This window comes from Erpetoichthys calabaricus, chromosome 1, assembly GCF_900747795.2.
Source record: "Erpetoichthys calabaricus chromosome 1, fErpCal1.3, whole genome shotgun sequence".
Classification (NCBI taxonomy): Eukaryota; Metazoa; Chordata; class Cladistia; order Polypteriformes; family Polypteridae; genus Erpetoichthys; species Erpetoichthys calabaricus.
The window spans coordinates 64,179,302-64,205,639 of NC_041394.2; the positions used below are offsets into that span (position 1 = coordinate 64,179,302).

Consider the following 26,338-nt stretch of genomic DNA (forward strand, 5'->3'; position numbering starts at 1 on the left):
GGAAACAGGATGCACCTGAGCTCGATTTTGAGCTTCATGGCAAAGGCTGTGAATACTTATGTACATGTGCTTTCTCAATTTTTTTATTTTTAATAAATTTGCAAAAACCTCAAGTAAACTTTTTTCATGTTGTCATTATGAGGTGTTGTGTGTAAAATTCTGAGGAAAAAAAGTGAATTTAATCCATTTTGGAATAAGGCTGTAACATAACAAAATGTGGAAAAAGTGATGCGCTGTGAATACTTTCTGGATACACTGTAAGTGCAGTATAAAGAGTGAAATTTGCTTTTAAGTGTCTAGCTAGACATAAGACGTCACTTTTATCTACTACAAAACTATCAAAATATGAGAAACTGTTAAAAAGAGGCAGTTGTGCTTTTTCAACACATTGTAAAGTGCAAATAAAGAACATATCGTAAAGCAATGCACAAACAATAACTATCATACCTGGAGTCGAGAGCCATGTAAACTCATTTCATCCAGGAGACTAGTTAACCTTCGATGACAGTCAACAAGGTCAAAGTAGACAAAGAAAATCTTGAAAACTTTAAATCAAGGAAGAATTTAATGTTTTTATTAATTATAAAGGTAAGCAACACAGAAAGAAAGAAAGAAAGAAAGAAAGAAAGAAAGAAAGAAAGAAAGAAAGAAAGAAAGAAAGAAAGAAAGAAAGAAAGAAAGAAAGAAAGCTTTCATAATTATGGTAGAACTGATATACTGATACTGACTGAAATATCTTAAAGTCATACATTGCCTTTCTGTGCTAATAAGGAACTACAAAGCCATGATCTGCTCAAAGGATACTTGATGAATGCTGGAACATCTGTAGATTGTGTTAGAAATCCCAGCAAGGACTTTGTGACTGCACAATATTTCATTTGCATAAATTAGCCGTACATCAGTATTGATATTAATCTGGAGAAAGAAAATAGGAAAAGGTGAATGTTAGTTGCATTTCAAAACCAGGCAAAACTAAGAGTGAGAAATAGTCACTATAATGAATATAGATAGGTGACAGTCTGCTACAAAACATTTACACCATCATTATATCATATTTTTCATATGTACTGTATTTACCACAAACTAAAAGCTGCATGGAAGTAAATGAATTAAAAAGCAACAACAGAGAAGCACCTGATGAATGATTATAAAGTGGTAATCAAATTAATGTTATGATTCTATCATACGAAACCTAAAAATTTTTTGCCCTAAACAGAAATCTTTTTTTTTTTTTGTTTTCCCGGTGCTTGTATAGAAGACGTTATGGGAAGAGCACCAACAGTCTTCGAGAGGCACATGAACAGGGCAGTGGGAACTATCGTAACACATGCTGGGGTAAATGACATGCAATACCAGCAGTCGGAGATTCTTAAAGTGGTTTTCATAGCACTTATTAATGCCATGAAGTAGAGGACCCCGCCTGCGAGAATCCTCATTTCGGGTCCATTACCTCTGGCTAGAAGATCAGATGGGTTTTACAGTCATCTCTTGGCATTAAACAAATGGTTGAAAGGGTTCTGCAAGGACAAAAACATTGGACAACTGGGATCTCTTCTGGGAAATGCCGTGCTTCTTCAGAGGTGATGGTCTGCATCCTAATAGATTCGCCGCCCGGGTCCTCTCCAAAAACATCTGTAAGGTAATTCGTCTCTCTTGACGATGTACTTTTAGTCCAGACAGTGAGGTATAAATATGAATAATTTAATTACCATTTCACCTCTAGATGTTCACTTTATTAAAACTATGTGACAACTAAAAGTGGCAATAATACAAGTAACAATTGCCATTTCAAACAGCCATAATGCTCCGCCAGTTCAGTTCTGATCTTCCAAGACCTTAAATATGGCCTTATTAACAAGACATTTTCCATCAATGATCTTATTAGTGAAATGAAAATCAACTTTCGTATATTAAGTGAAACGTGGCTTAGCTCTTAGCAATGATAGTTAACCCTTAAACCGACACATACTTGGGGTTTAATGCATACTTTTTAGCTGCATTTTTTAAGTAAACGTCACAATTCACAAAGAAAATGTGAGATTTTAATGGAGGGCGGCACGGTGGCACAGTGGTAGTGCTGCTGCCTCGCAGTTAGGAGACCCGGGTTTGCTTCCCGGGTCCTCCCTGCGTGGAGTTTGCATGTTCTCCCCGTGTCTGTGTGGGTTTCCTCTGGGCGCTCCGGTTTCCTCCCACAGTCCAAAGACATGTAGGTTAGGTGGATTGGTGATTCTAAATTGGCCCTAGTGTGTGGTTGGTGTGTGGGTGTGTTTGTGTGTGTCCTGTGGTGGGTTGGCACCCTGCCCAGGATTAGTTCCCTGCCTTGTGCCCTGTGTTGGCTGGGATTGGCTCCAGCAGACCCCCGTGACCCTGTGTTCGGATTCAGCGGGTTGGAAAATGGATGGATGGATGGATGGATGGATGGATTTTAATGGAACATGTATTTTTTTTTCATGCAAAGAGCATCACAATTACTGAAACATTAATCATTTTACACACTGCAAATGAACGGTAAAAACTATAAAAAAAAAAAAAACTACTGCAACAATCTATTATTATATGTTCAAGGTGCAACTGATGCCATTGAAAATTCAGTAAATCACCGAGCCAACTGTGCTTGAACTGTCTGCATGCAAACACACAGAGGTAAACGCTGATGATTGCAGGCTCGTCTAGTGCAGCGGCCGAATCCCAGAGACAGTGGTGCTGCAGTTCTGCCGGGGCTGGCAGTGGTCATGAGCTGGCTGTTCAACAAATATACAGCACTGACTGATCAGCTCCGGCATGCTTCCAAATTGCACTGGAAACCGACTCAAGCCGGTTGCGGCGTTTAACAAATGTACTTTTCCAAATATACTCGGCTCCGGTGTGCTGGCAGTAATTAGCTTGTTACATATTTTAGTTCGTTATTTTTTTATTTTGGCATAATATAGTACATGATGTGATAAACTACAAAACTTTTCCTTCAGAGTGTGATGATTAAAACATCTGCAAAATCATTCTTGTGTATTCCTGTTACCTCTACTCCCTCTGAGTGTCTCTTCTCAGCAGCTGGGAACATTGTCTCAAAGAAGAGAGCCAGCCTCACACCAGAGCATGTCGAAATGCTCACGTTCCTGCACTGCAATTAGGAATATATGAACTGAATATTTTATAAACTGTACATTATTTTTTTATTTTAACTGAATTGAAGCTTTATTTAAACTTTTGGACTTTAAGACACAGCAGTGGCCATTTTTGGTTAAGTTAAATGCACTTTTTTTGTTTAAAGACTATGTGCACTTTAGTTTGTATTGTTTAATGCATTTTTTTTTATTGTGATGTTCACACTAATATAAAACATCTGATAATTTTCAAATTCATATATTCACTGGTTATTTTAATTTGATTATTATTAATTTTAATCGTGTTAATGCAGAGACATCAGGGTGACTTTTACAGGTGGACAGACGTGAGCAGATGATGTAAGACATGCACTGGAGCTCAGAACAGGATGTGCAACCAAGCATCGCAGGCATCAAAATAGTCAGGCATGAAATAATCGTGACTAATCGAAAAAAAAAATTGAATGATTAGTTGACTACCAAAATAATCATTAGTTGCAGCCCTATCTCTTGCACACTTTTGATCTGAGCCAGCACGTTAGTCATCTAACACACAAAGGGGGTCACACGTTGGATTTAGTGATTACAAAAGGATTAAAAGTTGATGTGAGGCAGATTGTGGATATTGGTTTATGTGACCATTTTCTCTTACTATTTAATATAGAAATACTTATAGATAAAATTAATGAGAAGCATATTGTTAAAAAACGCTTCTTTGATTAATCAGTAGCTTCAAAGTTTACTAACATTTTAAGCAACCAGTCAGTTTGTTGTAATTACTACAATAGTGATAATAATGTAAATAGTAAAGTGGAAAATTTAATATTAAAGTGAGAGTCACCACTGCCATAGTCGCTCATGAAAAGACAATTAAAAAATCCTCCAGCACTGTTATACCATGGAAGATCCAAAGAGTGTCTGATTTAAAGAAAACATGCCAGACAGCTGAGCATAATTAGAGAAAAACTAAATTGATTGTCCACTATGAAATATTGAAGGCTAAAATAACAGAATACAACAACATAGTCCATCTTGAGAGGCAGTGTTACTTCTCTAAAATTATAAATAGCAATGCTGGTAATCAGAGAGTTTTACTCTCTACTATTGATCATTTGCCATGTCACTCAATGGAATGCCTCCAAAAAACTTCCAGTGAAACTTGTGAGGCTTTTGCTATATTTTTTAATCACAAAATGAATGATATTAGAAATAATATAGTATATCCCCCCAATACCGATCCTATTAAATCCCGATATTTCATTTTAAGCAAATTAAATTCTTTCACTTGAATAGATTTACCTGATCTATATCGAATAATTTCTCAACTGAAACCCTCCACCTGCATCCTTGACCCAATACCAACAAGTTTTTTCAAAAAAGTATCTGACATGCTAATTGATAATGTTCTTGATATAATAAATTCATCATTAGATATGGGGGTCTTCCCAGACTGTCTTAAGACTGCTGTTGTTAAACCCCTGCTCAAGAAAAATAATCTTGACTCCTCTGTTTTTGAAAATTTTAGACCAATTTCTAACCTGCCTTTCTTAATTAAAATCCTAGAAAAGGCAGTGATTATGCAGCTAAATGATCACTTGAATAAACATTTTATTCTTGACAAGTTTCAATCAGGTTTTAGAACAAATCACAGTACAAAAACTGCACTGGTTAAAGTAGTAAATGACTTGTGGTTTAATGCGGACAGAGGCAGTTTATCTGTTCTCATTCTCTTAGATCTGAATGCAGCATTTGATACCATTGATCACAATATTCTAATAAATCGTCTTATTCAGTGAGTGGTCCTCTCTTGCAATGTTTTAAATTGGTCTTACTTAACAGGTAGAAAATTCTTTGTTAGTTGTGGTAATTATACGTCCAAGATACATGATATTCTATATGGTGTTCCACAAGGATCTACTGTATCCTGGGTCCAGTGCTCTTTTCGATCTACATGCTTCCATTAAGTCAGATTATCTTGTGCTGGCACACAACTGTATTTATCAGTAGTGCCTGATGACCCCGACTCTCTTGGTTCACTGACCCAATGTCTTCCTCGTGTTTCTGAGTGGATGAGAAGTCATTTTCTCAAACCAAATAAGGAGAAAACAGAAATCATAGTGATTGGTAAAAACTGATCCATTGATCCATTAGGCTTAAAAGTCAAGATAGAGGTAAAGAAATTAGGGGTAATTATTGACTCTTACTTAAATTTAAAATTATACATTAATCAGATTACTAGGACATTTTTTCACCTAAGAAATATAGCAAAAGTTAGATCCCTTATAACTTTGCAAGATGCCGAAAAATTAGTTCACGCTTATGTTTTTAGTCGACTAGATTACTGTAACATACTCCTCTCAGGACTACCCAAAAAAGACATCAATCGGTTGCAATTATTGCAGAATGCAGCTGCCAGAATTTTAACTAGTAAAAGAAAGTCCGAGCACATCTCACCAGTTTTGATCTCACTACATTGGTTATCCGTGCCATTCAGAATTGACTTTAAAATACTGCTTATGGTTTACAAAGCCTTAAATAATCTTACTCCATCCTATATTTCAGAATACCTTTCATTTTATACTCCAAATTGTAACCTTAGATCTTCAAATGAATGTCTACTTATAATTCCAAGAGCTAAACTTAAAAGAAGTGGTGAAGTAGCCTCCTGCTATTAAGCACCTAATATCTGGAATAGCTTACCGACAGAAATTCACCAGGATAGTACTGTTAAAAGCCCATTATTGTAACATGGTTTTCTCATAGTTTAATTTTAGTGTAACCGTGATATTCAGTATATGCATTTAATTCTCATTTTTATCATGACTCCGCAATCCGTACTAATCCTTACTTTTTCTGCTGTTCTCTTTCCGGTTTTCTGTGGTAGCGATCTACACCACCACTGCCTGATTAAGGCACCATGCAGTCCCTACATTGATGGACTGAAGGTCAGATGTCCACATGAACATCATCATCCAATTCTTCTTTTCTCGAAGCCTGAAGACCATGAGGACTGATTAGATGTCATTTATGTTAGGAAGAATGCCCAGTGAGAGCTGGGCGGTCTCATGGCCTTGGAACCCCTGCAGATTTTTGTTTTTTTTTTCCTCCAGCCCTCTGGAGTTTTCTTCTTTTTTTTCCTGTCCTCCTGGTCATCGGACCTTACTTTATTCTTTGTTTCTTAGTATTGCCTAATTTTATTTTTATATTTTATAAAGTTTTCTTTTTTCATCTTGAAAGCACTTTGAGCTACATTATTTGTGTGAAAACGTGCTAAACAAATAAATGTTGTTGTTGAGTGTTATAAACAGCAGGTGTAAATATGTGCCTGATTTGTAATATGAGAACAGTGAGAAGTTTTGCAGTGGTGCATTGTTTCTGTAGTTCCAAGGACATTCCATCAGATTGATTAGTAAATGCATGATATACAAATGTGTCTTACCAGTTTGAATAAAATTAAAGTACAAGTTGAGCTGCCACATTATTAGGTCCATCCACAACTGCCATTAAACTAACAGCACAATAAGTACCAGAATCATACATGCAGATATTACTACAAAAAGCAGGTAGACCAGAACAAAGAGTAGGAATATGGGCAGGCCTAAGCTTTAGGCTGCACAGAATGCAGAATAGTAGTGCAGTCAGGGGTGTATCTGAACACCAACACATAACTGTGTCATGGGTGAACTGAGAATGGGTCTTTGTTCAGAATCAAGTTGTTGATGAAAGACTTGAATGAAGGCTGACATAGCCTGTTCAGTGTAGGATAACCTAAAAGACAACTAATTTCAGACAACCAGAGAGATGACTAAAGAGACATTTTAAAATACCTAACTCACTGTACATTGCCCCAGACAAAGTATAGATATCAACAACCAAAAAGAGCTCTGCTACTGCCAGAAAAAAAAAAAAACATATGGATGCAGGGGGCTGAGGAATACAAACACTGAAGGACTAGAAAAATATGGTCTGTGTTACATCTGGGGTACCAAAACATTCAAAAAGAGAATGATACTATTGTACTTTATATGTTAAGCAATATAGCTGACAACAAGACATACAAAGGAAGTCTTTATTTATATTACAGTACATGCTAATAAGTTAATCACTGCACACATCTTTGTACAGCAGCCTAATATAATACAGTATGTAACAGCAAAAGAGCATTTCAAAATAATAGCTGCCTTATAAATTAAAATTTCACCCATCCTAGTGAACATACAGTTGAAACCTACTCATTCATTTCATGATTAGCTAAACCAGAAGCAAGGTGCAGACATACATGTTATGACTGGGTTTCTGGTTATATTTTTTATGGGTTTATTTTAACCAATTTGTATGATCTTAGTTATTTTGAAGTTGAGGATTTCATTTCTGATAGTCAATATTCATTCCATTGTTTCCTTTCCGAGTTAATGTTTTGGTGTGTTTTGGCCACCAACTTGCATTTTAAAAAGGCTGCTATTTTAGACACTTGTCGTTAGGACTACACTTTGATTTTCCAGGATCGGGTCCTATGGGTAATTGACACGAAGTGTTTAAAGGTCTCCTGAAAGTTGGTTCCTCATCCAAGTTACAGATTCCAAATCCCTTTGCAGTTCTTTACTTAAAAACATTTCTTCTTTGATTTATTGTGGTTCTGACCATTTTGGTAACACTTTTTGACTATGAGTATTGTCACACACCTTGGCTTAACAATCATGTCTTTTAATCTCCTGATTTTGACCATTTTCTGTCCCACATTTATTTCCTGGTACTCAAAAAATTACTTGCCAGCTTGGTGACATACGTTCAAACAAGTCTCAAGCCCACAACAGAACATACCATGGTAAATGCATAACTAGTTTCTCAGTATTTTCTTTTTTTTTAAAGAGTATCATGCAATATAGGGGCGTGGTCACATGAATCAGGTAGTGTCTTCTACTTTCCTCTGTTGATGAAACAAAAGATTACCACTTGAGGTGTACTGCTCATCTTCTTTAGACAGAGGTAGCAGCATCCATAGCAATTTCAGCAGTGGGCAACAATTTGGGAATGTCATATGACAATACCTCCTCTCCTTCATTTGGCTTTTAAGAATCCATCTAGTTCTGCTGAGGCAAGTGTTGGTTTAACATGACATTTCCATCTAGTTTTGCTGAGGAAAGTGTTGGTTTAGCATGACATTTCCATTTGTCCGTAGCTTCAACATCCATAGTATCAGACACAGGTCCTCTTTAAGAGGTTTTTTTTTTTTATCTTTGTGTCCGTCACTCTCCCCTCCTGTAATCACACGGAAATACAGTATCTCCCACTTTAAACTGTCTATGTCTGGACAGTGAATCTATACAAAGAATTTGGGAATCCCGTGTGTGATTTACAGTAGACTCCACAACTGAATTTCAATGCATCCAAATGAATGTGTAATTGACAACCCATTAAAAATCATAGCTGGAGATTTAGTCTTTGTTGAATAGTGGAAGAGCCCATAAAGAACTCCAGAGTTTTTATTTATCTCTTGACTTGGCAATCTGTTGCCAAGGTTTACTTGACCAGAAACATGGGTGAAATTCTGCTTTGAATAGCATTTTATGGACTTGTTCACAGCGCTGTCTGTTTCTCAATGTTACTGTAGATTTCAGGGCACCTTACAGAACTGTGCGCAATGACATAAATCCTTACAACACCAGGAGAACCAGTGTTTAATCTGCAAGCACTCTCTGGTATAGCACTGATTAAGATAAGGTTACAACTCATTCTTATTTGCCTTTTGATACTAGTTCAGGTACTGTTAACAAAATAGGCCCAGGTAAGCATGTCTTTTGTTGTGCTGACTGGTTGTCTGTTTATACTTGCTGAAGATATAACACCTGAACTTTATCTCGTTTATCACTGTGCTCTGCACTAAAATAAAGCTGAATTTTCATGATGAGCTGCCCTTGTACATTCTGTTATGTATTTGTGTTCAAAAAGCAATAAAGCCTATCTTTGCACCCTTGCTGCTGACATAGAGTGAATGTTTTCTGTGGATAAAAAAATCATAGCATGGGGATGTTAGTTTATGAGAAGTGTGAATGTTTGTCCACACAGGTGTGAATATAATTTCTTTATCTCACACACAACTGGCAAAGCTTCACACTCATAGTAAGCATAATTTTCTACAGACTTGCTTAATGTCCATGTAGGTAAAGCTTTTGCTTCTCTTCTCCACTTAGTACAAAATGAAAAATGACTGCACTGATTCCATATGGTGATGCATCACATAGAAGCTGAATGCTGAGGATCATAGTGAGTCAGTACAGAGTGACATGAGCAGCTCCTTTACCATTTTGAACACAGTCTCACACTTTCATTACCAATGCCAGCATGTTCCCTTACTCCATACAGCATTCAATTAACTTAGTATGGCTGCAAAAATGGCCTATGAATTGGAATCAGTAATTAATTACACCCAGGAATAATCTCTAGAAAGTCAGGTTGAATGGAGCTGGCATCTTTACTACTGCTCTTACTTGTTCAGATGACTGATGAAGACATGCATCACTGATAAATTTACTATGATATTTCAATGAATCTTTTAGAATAAATTTTCTTTGTCAGCTCACAATCCATATTATTCAAAACTTTTTAACACTGCATGGAAGTAATCAAGGTGATAGATATCCTGTTGACAGAGAGAACTGATGTCAATCAAACAGCAGTGCACACTGGGTAACTCCAACAGTATGTGATCTATAGCCATCTAAAATATGGCTAGATCTGACACAATCACAACTGTAAGGTGACTGTAAGAGACAAAGTCCTTCTGCATGGTGATTGTGAAGAGAACTTTCAACTTGCATCTGAAGTTAGGTATTGTCACGCTTGGGTTACACAGTTGCACAGATTCATTCAGGATTTTGAAGAAACAAACTTTATTCGTAAACAGTATAATAAAGCATAAAGAATAAAGCAGAGAATGTCTGGGGGAGAAGAGAGACAAGGCAATAAGACCAAAAGGACAGCTGCTGTACAGGCTTTTAAATGTTCGAAACACCACGCAAGAAGCAAATCACGCAGCACAGCAGCAGCAGCTAATCAAGCAAAGAGGAGGTAGAAAACTGTATTTGTTTCCCATTGTATCGCCATTTAAGAGGGGGATTCACAGGAGCAACCGCATCTTCTAGGGGTGCGTTCGGCCCCCGTCTTCACAGTATAATTTACTGAAGCGCTGGCCTTCTTCAAATAATCCAAAAACATACAGTATATATTACTGGATAGTGATTAACACATAGAACAAGTTTAGATTCAGTTTGAAATCTGCATAAATTCACACCAACTCAGTCAGACAGGTAAATTCAGCAACTTCTTCTGGTCATAGCCCATATAAAACGATTTGGGGCTAGTATAACTTGGGTGTGTGCTCAGGCTTTGCTGACATACTTGTCAGTTTTTTTTTCATCACACCAGGCTCCTTAGAAAAGACTGCAGCCTTGTTTATTTAACTTTATTTTATGTAACCACTCTCTGCTAAACAGGGATGGTTGATTACCCATTACCACATAATATGTGAGCAGAGCAGTTTGCTTTTGCATTCTCACTTTAATATCAACAACTCCTTGCAAGCACAGAGCTCCCTCCGTGTTCTCAAAATAATGTTTGTTAACACAGTGGTTTAGGATCATCCCACATCGCTCTTGAAATAAAATGCTCTATTCCATTATCTAATGGAATCCCAATAATCTCTGCTATTACAGTGATGTACAAGTGTTTTATGCATAACACCCCTTATGTAATGTAATACTATTCTTGGCATAGTTTTTTACCTTATTGTCTTTTGTTCATTTTATTTTCTCTGTTGCTTTTCATTTTATAAACACACCCAATGTGTTCCTTCTTGCCATATGTGTTACAGTTCCAATTCTTACATCAGAAGTTAGTAAGGAACTTTGTTCAAAAGATTGCTCTTGGCAGTTCAGGAAGATATAACAATGTTACACAGTTATTATAAGATGTTTACTCAGTTGATGATGCCATTGTTATACTGCAGCTTTACAATAGTAGAAAACTACTGAATCCAATAAAAACCATGATCTAATAATGTGTGCAGTGAAGAAAAAAAATTAATAAAAAAATCACCACCTCTACACACAATCTATTTACTGAACTTACTTTAACCAATTTCAGGATACAATTTATGATCCATCTAAAGAGATTAATCTGGAAGCTAAGATAAATGAGGAGTATAAAATAAATAACCCCACATATGGGTAAAAAGAATACATTTAGCTACAGACTTTTGAGAATGCAGCAAATATAAGCAATAATTAGTACGCCACTGTACTTTGTTTTAATTAGTTATGCCAAAACTATCGTTTGTGCTGTGTTTCCACAGTTTGCACATAGATTTAACTTGGATTTACACATAAATAAAAGGCATTTTTGCTTATATTAGGAATATGAGACACTGTATAAGCTGGAGAGCAAGGCCATTTGAAATATAAATAGCCACAGGAAGAAAGTTACAATTATAGGCTTTGACATTATCTTGAATTTTTGATTATGGCAGGAAAGGTGATTATATACAGTATGGATGTGTATTATGTGTTGGGGAAATACTTACATAATATTTGAATAAGATTATAAAAGGGGAAGCCACTACACATTGCTGCTGCAATCTTTTATGTCTTTATGATTTAATATCTGTTTTGTTATAAATTATCAAACCATTCAGCCTTTGACCTTTTCTTCTAAATAGTCCATCTAGTAAAAGCTCAAGATCCAAGAATATTCAGAGACAGACATGAAGCTTATCCATGTTCTTGTGACAGAGACTCTTGTTCTGATCATGATAATAAAAATGTTAAAAGATACACTACAATAAGTGCCGACTTTTTCCTGAAATGTTTTCATGTTTAGTCCTCCATTGCTTGTTTTAATGTGTGTAGATGTTTTTTGGACTAACATTAGGCTGAAAATAAAATAATGTAGTCACTTTGAAGATAAATGCACTCACATTGTCAATGTGAAGAGATTCCCAACATTACCATATTTCTAACTCATTAAATCAATTAATATTTAGAAGAACTCCATGGTTGTCTGATTGTGCCTACAACAAAAGTGATGTTAAATATTTTTGGTCAAGAAAATCAAAAATGTTTCAAAGACTAAACTTTTTAAAAAAAACAAGTAATTGTATTCCTGCTGCAGGTACAACATCCTTGAGAACTTTCATTGGTACCTTACATTTCATAGCTGTATATGACTATCGCACAATAAATAAATCAATTTGGTGTGCTACACTACGTGCTACCTTGATAAATGGTATATTTGCCACATACTGTAACTGCAGTTATGTGCTTTTCTCACTATAGGCAAGTGTTATTATACATATATTGCATACATATACATAAACGAAATCTACTGTTTCTCACAAATTATTAGACACATTTGTAACTGCAATGTCTGCTCCAGATATTGTAGAGTTTGATTTGAATCACAACATAATTCAATGAAAAGAACATGTAAATGCTTGTAATCTGATACATATTCCTCTTGGGAAAGTGGTGTGATACCATTAAAGATTAATATGATAGCATCTTACTTATCCTTGCTAAAAATTTGTAAAAGCAAATACTGCAGAATTCTTAGTAAGCCTTTCAGGATGTTAAGTCAACAGTGCAATTGTATAATTTGAAAGTCAGCATGCTTCCATTTTCTGAATTCAGTTTTTCCACTACAAGTTTGAAGTGAGCTAACATTGGGCACAGGGAAGGAATCCAGCCTGGACTGGATTGCAGTCCATCACAGAGCACAAGTGTATTTAATTATATGAGGCCATCTCCCAGGGTCACCAATTGACATAATACTTTCACATCTTTGAGTACCCCCAGAAAAAGTACCCAGATGAGAAAAAGAAATAAAAAATAACACACAGACACAGTGTGAACCTTTTTATTCTGCAAGTTAAAAAAATACAATATATTGTTAATTGTATTTGTTTTTCTACTCAACATATTTTAAATTTAAAAATGCATTAATTATTTATCTTGTTTCTGTTGTTACTGGTATTCTTACTAATTTGAAAAACCGTCCACCTAGAGTAAAATATTTAAATAATTTAATTTACTGGAAATTCATTCGCCTTGTGTGTCAGATTTAGATACCGTACAGTATGTTGATTAATAATTAAATAACTGATGAATTATAAAAATGAAATAAAATCAAATAATAAAATGTGTACTGCTTAACATCGGATCCTAATTCTGATCTTAAAGTAATTAAGTATAATTTCATTTCTCTTTTAAAGTTTAAATATCCTAAATAAATCTGTAGTGGAGAAATGCAATGAGTCTGAAGGTTCTTTAGTTATCTGCCATAAGGCAGGTGTTTTGATGGCCAGTTCCTCCTTTGTATTCTGTCTTCTGTTTTTTTCTTCTAATTCTTGGTATGATTTATTATCTTAGATAATATAAGATGTCCTGCCTTGGCCTTCTTGTTGAATTTCTTTCCCTCCAGTTTACCCTCTACCACTATTTTTAAATATACCTCTCCTCTTAGTACTATCCAGTGTTGTTGCCTTTGTCCCACTGTTTCAAGCATGCCCCTTTCTTCACCACTCCTTTCCACCACTTTTCCATTAGATAATGCATCTATCCAACTGATCTTTCCATTCCTTTTCTATAGTCTCAGTCTAAATGCTTAAAGACTATTTTTATGCAATGCAACACTCCATATTACTGATTTCAGTCTTCTTTTCTTCAGTGTTCTATTCATTCTATCCATCCATCATCCAACCTGCTATATCCAAACTACAGGGTCACGGGGATCTGCTGGAGCCAATCCCATTTGTTAGCAATTTTCATTTAGCAGGAACATTCAATATAAAACAAAAACTAACAGAAGTTGATATATGCTCATTTAAATATTGCAAATTTGCATATTGCAAATTAGAAATGTTTGGCTTCTAAAGGCAAGAAACGAGGAATACTAGGACGCAAAATATCCTGGATGACACCTGATTTACTGTAAGGGAGTTATGTTAAAAAATTCAGATATTTTCTCTTTTCAATTGTGCACTTTATTAAGATCTGAGTTATGTTTGGTTGAAATTCACCTATTTTACCTAAACCCCAACTAAAACAGATGCCAAGCTGCCCAAGTAAAAGAATATTAAACATCTTTCCCTGAGCAGCTGCACTGCTTTTAAATGCTGTCATGTGCTGGTCAAACGTAGACAAGCATGAAAGAGCAGTCAGGATGGTTCGGTTCCAAGGATTGTATATTCATGCTTGCTAATACAGCGTGATGCCCCTTTCGGCAGCCACTCAGAACATCTAGTCAACAGCAAATAGCATAATAGATAATCAAAAAAAATATCTGAGTAAACCAAAGACTGAACATTTTACATAAATAAATAGTGAGTAGTCTACAAAAAACACCTTCTCTAAAATGGCTCTTTTCCTGGAATACCTTAATCACCAAAATGGACATTTTAAGCTGGCCATACAAAACAGTATAAATGCAACATTTTTAAAAGAAATCTTGTACTTCCCAGATTTGAAGTGGCGAACTAAGGGCATTTTTGATAGCAAGTGTGCATGTGGGTGTAGCTTCTCTATATATAAGTAGGTTAACACTAGCCGTCTTGCTTAGAGAACACTTGACATTTACATCAAAACATAGACACAATCCTCATCTACACTCAAAGATTACCACTTCCAGGTTTTGACTGCATTTTATTTCAAAATTATCTAACTCAATAAAGAACAAACAAATACATCCAAAAACATTTCAAAATATATCATAGATCACCTATTTAAGTATATCACAAATTGAAATTACTTGTGGGTGTACATTTTCTAGATTCATTTCATATGATGCCAGTTAAAGGACTTTTTTGCTTTTTAAAACAATGCAAGTAGTGCTGATCCAAGCAATGAACCCCAACATGAAAGAAGAATGCCAAAAGTGGAAACTGTGCTAGAAAATGTATGCTTGCTAATGGAGAGTATGCGTACAGCCTGAAAATGTGAGAAGTGCCTTTTGGAGTGGTTTAGAATTTGGTGTGACTGAATGATCCTTTATTAAAAAAAAAGACAGCAGAGCTGCCGAAAGCAGCGGATATATTTCACACTGATGGTGAAGGCACATAAAAGTTCTTGAAATAAATTCAAAGAAAAGGCTAGGAGACCATTTATCGACTCACCCAGCCACCTGCATTCCATCTGCCTATACCAGCAGGTAATATTTGAACACAGTTCTTCCCTCCAACCTCCCTCTGACCCTGCTCAGGATAAAGCGGATGGACGGATGTTTAATGTTATAGCATATCACTATTGTATATAATATGACATACACTATTAAAGTTACATTCTGTGCACTTTTATGACTTTACTCAAATAAGCCTATAATGTATCTACCAACAGTGTAAATATCCAGGGGCACTGTCTTCCAAGTTACTATTGGTGTAAATAAAGAGGTCTATGAGTAATCCAATTAAGCATACAGTATCAAAACAGGGTCTGTCAATCTGTTTATTTTTAATTCCAGTTTATCAGTTCACACAAAGGGAACTTTACTAAAGTATATAAAGTGATAAAGGAATAATGAAAATAAATTCTAAATACTTAACAAAAACACAGAGGTACAGGTGGAAGGTATTTCTTCACTTGGAATACTATAGATAACACATTAATTAAATAGGACCTAAGATGATACACAGATATATAGATAGATTATGCTTTATTTGGATGAATTGTGTATTCTTCACTAATCAAGTTTGTAAGTTCTTGAAAAGACAAAAATCTATATAATTCAGATTTTTAATATAAAAGTTATGCTATATTTTTCATTTATACTATACCTAAAAACTTAAATGAAATGATTCAAACATTTATTACACCTGACTGTACTAACACTCTGGCATTTCTTCATACCTGAATAAGTATCAAGACTACGTTTATTCATTTATAAATATTTTTCTTCTTTGCCTAAATAGTAATTAGTGGGGACCAAGTATGGGTAGTATTTTCAAACACCCTGAGTTCAGCTTTTCAGTCTTGGCATTTGAATATTTGAATTAATCACAAAATGTCCTGATTAAAAAAAATGGTGCATTGCCATTTAAAATTATTGAGGCATCAATTAAAGATATAACCAAGTATTACTGTTGGAAAAATATGTGCATAATTCAGTTTGGCATTAACAGGACAGTTTTGAAGTAAAGGAAAAATAACACATATACCACAATTGCCTTTGTGTAAAAGCTGCATTTAACTTAAAGTTTAGAAACCAGATATCTTCACACCATATTAACTATTATAGTATTGCACATTTTAATGCAAAACTTAAAAGTTATCTTTCAAAGTAAAACTTTAAATCTTTACTTCCAAATGAAGACCTCAATACATTCACATAAAAGGAACTAACTTCTAGTGTCATAAAATAACACACATCCACATCTGATAGCACCATTAAACTAAATGGACCCTACATCTGTGTGAAGATAATGTGCAAGTGTAGTACAAATTATGCAGGAGATTCAGATCAAGAAGTCACACTTGAATCCTTGAATGTTATCTGAAATAGAATCCCTGCTCTTAAACAAACTTAGATATTGTTTGTTTAGACTAAGGGGCTCTGCATGTGTACCGCTCCAACGTTTTTTGAATTCTTTACGACATTCTACTTTGTAATCTACTCTTTGTCTTTTATTTCTGGCCCTGGGCATGGTTACATCTCTTGGCACAAAGACTCGTCTCGCGGGACGTGAAAGTTTCTCTCTGAGAAAATCACATCTCGTTTCTTTCCAAGATTTTTTTTTTTTATAATAGAGAGAAAAATGTGTAATGCAAATAATAGAAATTGAATTACAGTAAGTCATCATGTAATGTGATAACAAGAATTTAAACTGTAAAGCACTACATTTTTCCTTAACTAGAAAATGTAATTACAGTACATGAACATACTGTATTATTTTGTACCACATCCCAACCAAAATCTGATTATCAAATTCGACATACTGCAGAAAACATGGTAGTAGTTGTAAAAATAATATGATAGTGTTTCAAGGTGACTTTGCATGTTCAGAAATGAATGCGTGTAAGTTTGGGGAACAGCTAGCAGACATCTACCAGACACTTCACTGGTCTTGTTCAAATAAAGAAAACATTAATATGAATTTAACTCAAAACTTTAACTTTCTAAAATTGGCTCTTACATTTCCGGCCCCTAATTGGCTATGCAGGAGCGGAGACAATTACTATTCTTTACTTCAATATGAGCCAGTTAACTTTATATTAACTATTGTTTTCAAATCACTAGCAATAACACTGCAAACAAATACTTAAAAAATTTCATATTTCAAACATTGACTGTTTCTTGAAGCAGGCACAGTTTGTTCACGGGTCTGTCCAGTGTGCTGGTTTTGGTCTGCACACAAACTCTTCTGACTGCACCTTTGGCATCTGGCATTGTCTTGATAACTCGACCCATTACCCAGGAATTGCGAGGTGTAGCTTTATCTACAATTAAAACAACGTCCCCTGGTTCAAAATTTCTTCTTGGTGCTAGCCATTTTCGACATTCTTGAAGTATTGGTAAATACTCTTTAGTCCATCTTTTCCAAAACAAATCAGTCATGTATTGAATTTGTTTCCAGCGTCTTCTTGGGTATGGTTCATTTTCTGAAACGAGTTCAGGTGGTAATTTAGGTTTTGTCTTCAGTAACAACAAGTGATTGGGTGTGAGTGGTTCCAAATCATTTGGGTCATCTGATGTCTTTGTAAGGGGTCTATTATTGAGTATTGATTCCACTCTACACATCATTGTAGGAAGGTTTTCATCATCAAGTGTTTGTTGGTTTAGCGTTGAATTTAAGATCTTTCTTATGCTCCTTATTTGTCTTTCCCACACTCCACCTTGATGAGAAGCTGATGGTGGATTGAAAATCCATTTGATTTGTTCTTGCATCATAGCATCACTGATTTTTTTGTGTTCCAACTTTTTAATAGCTTCTCGTAGCTCTCTTTCTGCTCCTACAAAATTTGTTCCATTGTCTGAGCGCATGATTTTAACTTGTCCTCTTCTATCAGTAAATCGGAGTATGGCTTGGATACAAGAATCAGTGTCTAAGCTATGTGCGATCTCTATGTGTGCAGCTCTGGTTGTTAAACATGTGAAGATTACTCCGTACCTCTTAACTAGGCTTCTTCCTCTTTTGACTAGGAAGGGGCCAAAGTAATCGACCCCAACATTTGTAAACGGTGGTTGGTTTGGTGCTAGGCGATCTTCTGGCAAATCTGCCATTTTTTGCTCACCTACTTTGGCATTCTACTTTCGTCAGAAAACTTGCCATCTTAAGGCCTTGAAACTGGAATCTACCATCTGAGGACAGAGGACGCTTCTGCACCTGAACTTGTCAACGAAAGAAAAAGAACTGAGTCATCACGAGGTACAGTGCTCTTACCTTCTACCACTGCGTTATCGTAATGAAAGCAAGGTCGCCGCACCTGAACTTGAGAAGATTTTAAGAGACTGTGATATTATAAAGACTTTGTGGATGATCGCTTTTGCTTTTGCCTGAGTTTTTGAAGCCTCGCTATAAGGAAATATCTGCCTTGTTGGAACGTTCCTGTTGTGACGTTTGTTGCCGTCAAGAGAACCAGCTGTCAGTCTTTGAGCTGTTATCATGGCAATGTCTAAGCATAATTCCAGTGAAATTAGTAGTGAATTGAGTACAGACTCGAAGTCAGAAAATGTTATCGGAGATCTTAAAGGACACATTAGTCAGAGGAAAGATAAACTTTCTGTTCTTATAGCTGAAATAGAAAGTCTTAAAGATACTCCAGAAAATCATTTAGAAGTGGCTGAAAGACTTGAAAATTTTTGCGAAACGCACAGTGAGATAGAAGAGTTGAATCAAAGGCTAATATCAATGTTAAGTAAACAAGGCGCAATTAAGAAACAGAAAACGACATTCGCTGAAAGTTCTAAGAATTGGAACGAATTTGTTAATGTTACAAAGCTATGGCTGAAAGATGCAAATAGATTGTTAACACATAAATCCGATGATCAGCTAGTTAAGCAATTCGAAGAGATGCAATTGCAAGAACGGAATCGCTCAAAGTCAAAGACACGAAAGACTTCTCCGCAGTTAATGCGCGCTTTAGAAATTAAATGTGACTTTTTAGCCCAGAAAAGCGCTGCAGCGGCATCATCACCCTCATCGACAGTCACACTTCAACGCACAGAACTTGATAGTATTCTACAAATGTTTCATGAACTTAAAGCTAAAGTAGAAAAGCAAGAACAACCCACAACTAGTGCACAAACCGACGCTCAAAGCTCCAGAAATGATATACTAGATGTATTAGTACGAAATCAAGCCGAATATCAGAAAAATCAAGCTGAGTGTCAGAAAGCAATTACTGAAATGGCTAAATCGTTAACCCAACAAAACTACTCCACCTCCACCTCCAGCACCTGCACCTGCACCAGTACCAGCGCCACGAGGTGAAGTACCACATAGACAGGTTCCTTTATTTTCAGGTGACCCACTTGAATATGCAGATTTCATCAGAGCCTTTAATCATGCTGTGGGTGATGTATTAGCAAACTCACAAGACAAATTAGATTACTTGATCCAGTACACCAGAGGTTCGCCTCAAGAAATGATTAAAGGCTGCGCACGAATGTCACCAGATGAAGGCTACTCAGAAGCTAAAAAATTGCTTGAAAGATATTATGGCAACGAGCTATTCGTAGCAGACGCATACCTCAATAAAGCATTGAAATGGCCTCAAATAAAGCAAAATGATGGGGAAGCTCTAAGAGATTACGCTAATTTCCTCTCTAGCTGCATGAACACTATGAATGATTCTGGGAACGGTGGGGAATTTAATAACAGTAATAATGTGCGTGTTGTGTGTAAGAAATTTCCATCCTCACTGAATAACGAATGGATGAGGTATGCATATAAGCTTACAAGAGACAATAAAAAGAGACCTGGCATACCTGAACTAATTAATTTTTTGCGTGACGAAGCTGAAATGCTTCTAGACCCTTTGTTTTCACAAAGTGACACTTGTACAGAGAAAAAAGAAAAGTCTGAGAAAGCTAAGTATCCTCAGAAATACGGACAGAGATCGGGAAGTATTTTTTCCACAAGTATTTCCGATGTCGATGAAAAGGAGGCAAGAGAAACTTTGGTCAAAAAGACTGTTAATGATAACTGTGCATTTAAAAATCCTTGTGTATTCTGCAATGGTCAGCATATCTTTGCTGAATGTAGTAAAATCAAAGAATCGCCGCAGAGAGAAAGAATTGACTTTTTAAAATCCAAAGGTTTTTGTTTTCGCTGTCTCAAACAGGGGCACCTTGGTAAGAATTGTAAAGAAAGAATGAAATGTCAGACATGTTCTTTTCAGCACCCAGACATCCTGCATATCAAAAAAGATTCCGGGGCAACATCTAAATCTACAGCTAGTGTTGCGACATCTACTGACAAGGAAACAGAGACTGGAACTTGTGCCTTCACTGGGGCCGGAGAAGAGTGTGCACTACAAGTAGTTCCTGTAAAGGTAAAATCTAAGAAAGGCGAAAGGTATGTAGAAACATATACCTTTATAGACCAAGGCAGTACAGTAACAGTTTCCACTGAAAGGCTCCAGAAACAATTAAACCTTCAAGGGAGAAGAACACAAGTATTTCTCAAAACTATGAATAACTATGATGATGATTCAAAAGTGCTAACACAAAGTTCTGTCTTATCAGATTTACAAGTCTGTGGTCTCAATGATGATAAATACTTTGATTTGCCAAAGGTCTTTACACAGGTCTCCATTCCAGTGGAAAGAGAAAATATTCCAATACAAGAAGATATTGAAAAGTGGGCATATCTTAAAGAGGTACGTCTAACTCATATTGACTCTGAAATTGATCTTTTAATAGGAATCAACTACCCAGAAATCCTCAAGGAGTCACGAACCATATATAGCCAAGAAGGTGGACCCTATGCTATGAAGACTGCACTTGGATGGGTAGTTGGTGGACCATACAAAAAGATAGATGACCTCACAAAACAAAGTGGTAAGATACCCAAACATTCAATCAATCGTGTGTCAATAACAGAGATTGAGGATATGTTGTTGCAACAGTATAATACAGATTTTCCAGAACGCAGCTGTGAAGAAAAGGAGATGTCACAGGAGGACATCAAGTTCATGCGCATAGCCTCAGAAACTGCGAGTCTGGTAGGTGGCCATTACTCTTTAAATTTGCCTTTGAAGGATGAAACACTGAAAATGCCAAACAATTGCTGTATTGCTGAACAGCGTGCTATTGGACTCAAAAAAAAACTGAACAAAAATTCAGGTTTCCACGGAGACTATAAAGCCTTCATGAAAGATGTAATAGACAAGGGTTACGCTGTTAAGGTACCCAAAGAAAACCTAAATAGTAACGAAGGCAGAGTGTGGTACATCCCACATCATGGTGTGTATCATCCAAAGAAAAATAAAATTCGAGTAGTCTTTGACTGCACTGCCACCTACCAGGGAATCTCACTAAATGAACAATTATTAAAAGGCCCCGACCTAACTAACACACTCATTGGCGTCCTTACAAGATTCAGAAAGGAGCCAGTAGCACTAATGGCAGACATTAAGTCAATGTTCTACCAAGGTAAAGTACCAGATAGAGACACTGATCTTTTACGTTTTTTATGGTGGCCTGAAGGTAATCTAAGTAAAGACCTTGAAGAATATAAAATGACAGTACATCTTTTTGGTGCTACTTCTTCACCCAGTTGTGCTTCTTATGCTTTGCGTAGAACAGCAGAAGATGCCAGAGATACATTTCCTGAGGAAACTGTTAACACCGTTCTCAATAACTTCTACGTGGATGACTGCTTAAGGTCAGTGACAACAGAGGAACAAGCAATAAAGCTGGCAAAGGACCTCCAAGCTCTATGCCTCAAAGGGGGTTTTCACTTGACTAAGTGGGTGAGTAACAACAGAGAAGTTTTATTGTCTATTCCAGAAGAAGACAGAGCTCATGAACAAAAGGACTTAGACTTGAGCCACAGTCTCCTTCCCACAGAGCGTGCCCTGGGTGTCCAGTGGTGCACACAAACGGACAGTTTCAAATTTCAGATTAAGTTACAAAACAAGCCCGCTACAAGGCGTGGTATTCTGTCTGTTGTTAGTTCAGTTTATGATCCACTTGGTTTTCTAGCACCCGCCCTACTGCCAGCAAAACTTATTCTAAGAGACTTATGTAAAGAGAAATTTGGGTGGGACGAAGAAGTAGAAGCCAAACACATTCAGAAATGGAAACAATGGATGGATGATTTGCAGTTACTTACAGACTATAAAGTGAACAGATGCTTCAAACCTACCAGGTTTGGAACCATAAAGACAGCACAAATGCACCATTTTGCAGATGCTAGTGAAGATGGATATGGCACTGTCACTTACCTTGTCTTAACCAACGAAGAGGGCAAAAAGCATTGTTCATTCCTGATGGGCAAGTCAAGAGTTGCACCATTGAAACAGGTCACAATTCCAAGATTGGAGCTGACTGCAGCCGTTGTGGCAGTTAAAATGGACAAAATGCTTAAAGGTGAGCTACAAATGCCCTTAGAAGAATCTACATTTTGGACTGACAGCACCACGGTGTTAAAATATATTTCAAATGAAAGCACTCGGTTCAAGACCTTTGTTGCCAACAGAATCTCCGTGATCAGAGATCATTCACAGCCTTCACAATGGAAGTATGTCATATCTGCTCTTAACCCGGCTGATCAAGCATCTAGAGGGCTAAGCATAGAAAACTTTCTCAAAAGCACCACATGGTCACAAGGTCCAGGTTTCTTATTGAAGCCTGAAAAGGAGTGGCCAAAAAGACCAGATCAACTGAATGATCCACTCATTGAAGATGATCCAGAAGTTAAAACTTGTGCAGTTAACGTGACAAAAATAGAGGAAGCAACTGAGCCTATCAACAAACTAATCACCTATTTTTCAGATTGGCACCGCTTGAAGAAAGCAGTGGCTTGGTTCCTCAAGTTTAAAGACTTAATGCTGAACATAAGAAATGAAAGAAAAACATTCCAACTAGAAGTCAGTCAGACTAAAAGTAATCCGGAAGAACAAAAATCACTCATTGCAAAGCACATGAAAAAGTATAAACTGACTCTAAAAACAAATCCAATTTCTCTAGACGATTTAGTTAAAGCCGAAACAGAGCTTATCCGCCTCAGTCAACAGCAAGAATTTCTAGAGGAATTACAGGCTTTAAAGAAAAAGACTTGTGTTAAAAAGAACAGTCAAATCTATAAACTTGACCCGATCATACAAGATGGAATACTGAGAGTTGGAGGAAGACTTTGCAAAGCTGCAAAAATAGTCTTTTTAAAAAGCTTCATGCAGCAAAGAAAGGAACAGTTAAATCCAGCTCCATATTAGCTCACAAAATTGCCAAAAGAAGCAAACTGTTTTCTGATTGAGAATTTGTTAAAGAGTGCTTATTGGAGTTGGCAGCACTCCTCTGCCCAGAGAAGATGGATGTATTTGAACGTCTGTCCCTTTCACGGTAAACAATTACAGGACAGATTGTGGAAATTGAGGAGAATCTGATACTACACCTGAAACGCACGGTGGAAAAAGTCGAGTTCTGCTACTTGGCCTTAGTTGAGAGCTGTGATGTTCATGATACAGTGCAGCTGCTGATTTTTGGGAAAGGAGTAACGAAAGACTTCTATGCAGTCAGTGAAAGGGACAAAACTGGTAAGGTTTTATTTACTGAATTCAGTACATGCATGCAAAAAGTAGGACTCCAGTGGGAAAAGTTAGTTGGTGTGACAACTGATGGTTATCCTAATTTGACAGGTAAAACTGATGGACTTTTGAAAAGGATGCCAAAAAAAGTGGGCAAGATTAACCCAGCCCAAAATCTCACATTTTTACATTGTATTATTCACTAAGAAGTGCTATGTAAATCAGTGCTGAAAATTAAACATGTGGTTGATATTGTAATAAATACTGTAAATTTAAACAGGGCTAGGACATTAAATCTCAGACAGTTTGTTATTCTATTGGAGGAGCATGAGACTGATCGCACTAATCAGGGCTACCACACAACTGTCAGGTGGCTAAACTTGGGCAAAGTGCTCAAACAGGCCTGGGATCAGAGATTCAGGAGTTTTGCCAAATGAAAGGAAAACCCATCCCTGAACTAAGCAGCACTGAGTGACTAACAGATTTAGCATTTACTGTTGATGTGACTTCACTTATGAATGTACTGAATACAAAATTGCAAGGCTACGTCTTTTTGCACATGATATGCACAGCCTATTCAAGACCTTCAAGAGGAAGCTACTGCTTCACTCTCAAGAATTTGAAAGAAACACACTGATACACCTTCCCACACTAAGAGAGAAGGAATACATCTGCTGAAGCAGCCATGTTCTGGTCACTGCATGGTGAGTTCTCCAGGCAATTTGAAGACTTCAAAGCAGTGGAAACTGAAACATTCACCATCTCCTCTCCTTTTACATGTGATGTTTACAGTGCCCCCAGTGAGGTACAACATGAACGTATTGACTTGCAGTGTGATGCACTGCTGTCAGAACACTTCAACTTAGTACCATTACTGACATTCTACAATTCTCTCAAAAAGGAGAATTTCTGACATGAGCTCAGAGAATTTATGTCCTCTTTGGATCAACATACATATGTGAACAGACATTCTCAGTAAAGACATTCAACAAATCCAAGTACAGATCTTCTCTCAGTGATAACCATGTGTCTGCTCTACTGGGAATAGCATCATCAGGAATTACACAACTTCAGAGCACTAGTTGAAGCTCATCAAAGGCTTAAATTCTTCCCACTAAGTTGTCCAAGGTACACAGACAGCAAAATACTTTATCAGTGATTAATACAGTAAAATGTATTTCTTATTTTGTTTTTTTGTTTTATACAATCAGGAATTGTAGTTTGTGTTAGAAAGCATGCTATAGTGTGCATATGTTCCATGGTTCAATAAATCAAACAAAATCTGTGAATATGTGTTCTATATTAATTTTATTATGGTGAGAAAAAGAAATATAACATATTTACCGTAATGTAACAGTTGACAGAATGTGTTTGGCCATCCTAAACAAGCTGGTTTTCTCATGTGCCCACTCCTGCCTTAAAGCACAGTGCAAGTCCTTCAGGCTCTACGCACAAGCATGCAAAGTCAGTGATGTGACCGAGAAATTAAAGGTGTTAGATAAACTTTATGCCAGAATGGGGGCATATGCTGTCGACTGCAACTTTGGTGTTAATGAATCAACGGTTCAATATATTATCTGTTAAAAGGAGGAAAGTGCGGACTGGCTAACGACATCAAGGTTGTTGATCCTATCATTGGCCTCAAGGTTAAACATGAGATCACCTATGCTATGCTCACATGGATCTCAAACAGCACGCAAAGCATATATCGCTGACTGACTATTTCAAGCTAGTGTGTCCTTCACGATCTCCAACTCCACCTGTCAGCCATGAAGGACAGAATGTCAGAGGAGATGCTGAAAACTCGCCAGTCTCGGCGTCTTCTGATAACACTGACTAAAGTTATTTTTTATTGGAGATGTCTGCACAATAGTTCACAGAATTCTATAGAATGACGAGAAAGAAAACTTTTGCAGGTTACCAATTTTATTTTGTGTTCTGCATTTTATGAATGATTTTGTGTTACAAAAAGTGTACATTATTAGAAATAATGTTTTGGTATAAAAAAATACTAGGCAGAAAGGTGTATTTGAGCAATATCTAATAAAGGTTTTTGGTGGTTATGGGACCCTAAACCCCTATTTTCCAACAGGCTCAATATATTAATAATTGTGTCCTTGACTTTTGTGCTTTTTTTTTTTGGCAACATTACCCTCGTGAATCTGATATCCTACTCGTAGTTTTAAAAATAAATGTGGTGGCATGAACTTACTCCAAAAGAGAAAAACAGGCAAAAACCAAAAGGATGCCTTACACCCCCTAAACCCCCCCCCCCCCCCCCCCTTCACAGCACCCTACACCTACACTCAGTGAAGAGTGCTAACCAAAAATAAACTGAATTTAATTTTATTTAGTATACTATTGTGGTTCAGTTGATTTGTTTTTGTTCCTTCACGGTACAGTGCCAGTCTGACTGGCTCTAAAACTGTAGATTACAAGTACCAACCTAATTATGATGCTCTGCAAAGGATCACCTCATTTTACAGTACCTTTTACTGCCAA

The 26,338-nt window shown here is 36.6% G+C and overlaps 1 protein-coding gene across 3 annotated transcripts in view; it reads right to left on the reverse strand.

The window, feature by feature from the left end:
* The window catches only part of LOC114651113 (transmembrane protein 268), a 67,586-nt gene that overhangs the window by 17,122 nt on the left and 24,126 nt on the right, over positions 1-26,338 (reverse strand). For all 3 annotated transcript variants that reach the window (XM_028801073.2, XM_051920484.1, XM_028801081.2), the window contains 2 exons: positions 805-915; positions 448-537 (listed from right to left, as the gene is read on the reverse strand). In XM_028801073.2, the coding sequence (XP_028656906.1) occupies positions 448-537; positions 805-915 (201 nt within the window). The remainder of the gene's footprint in view (positions 1-447; positions 538-804; positions 916-26,338) is intronic.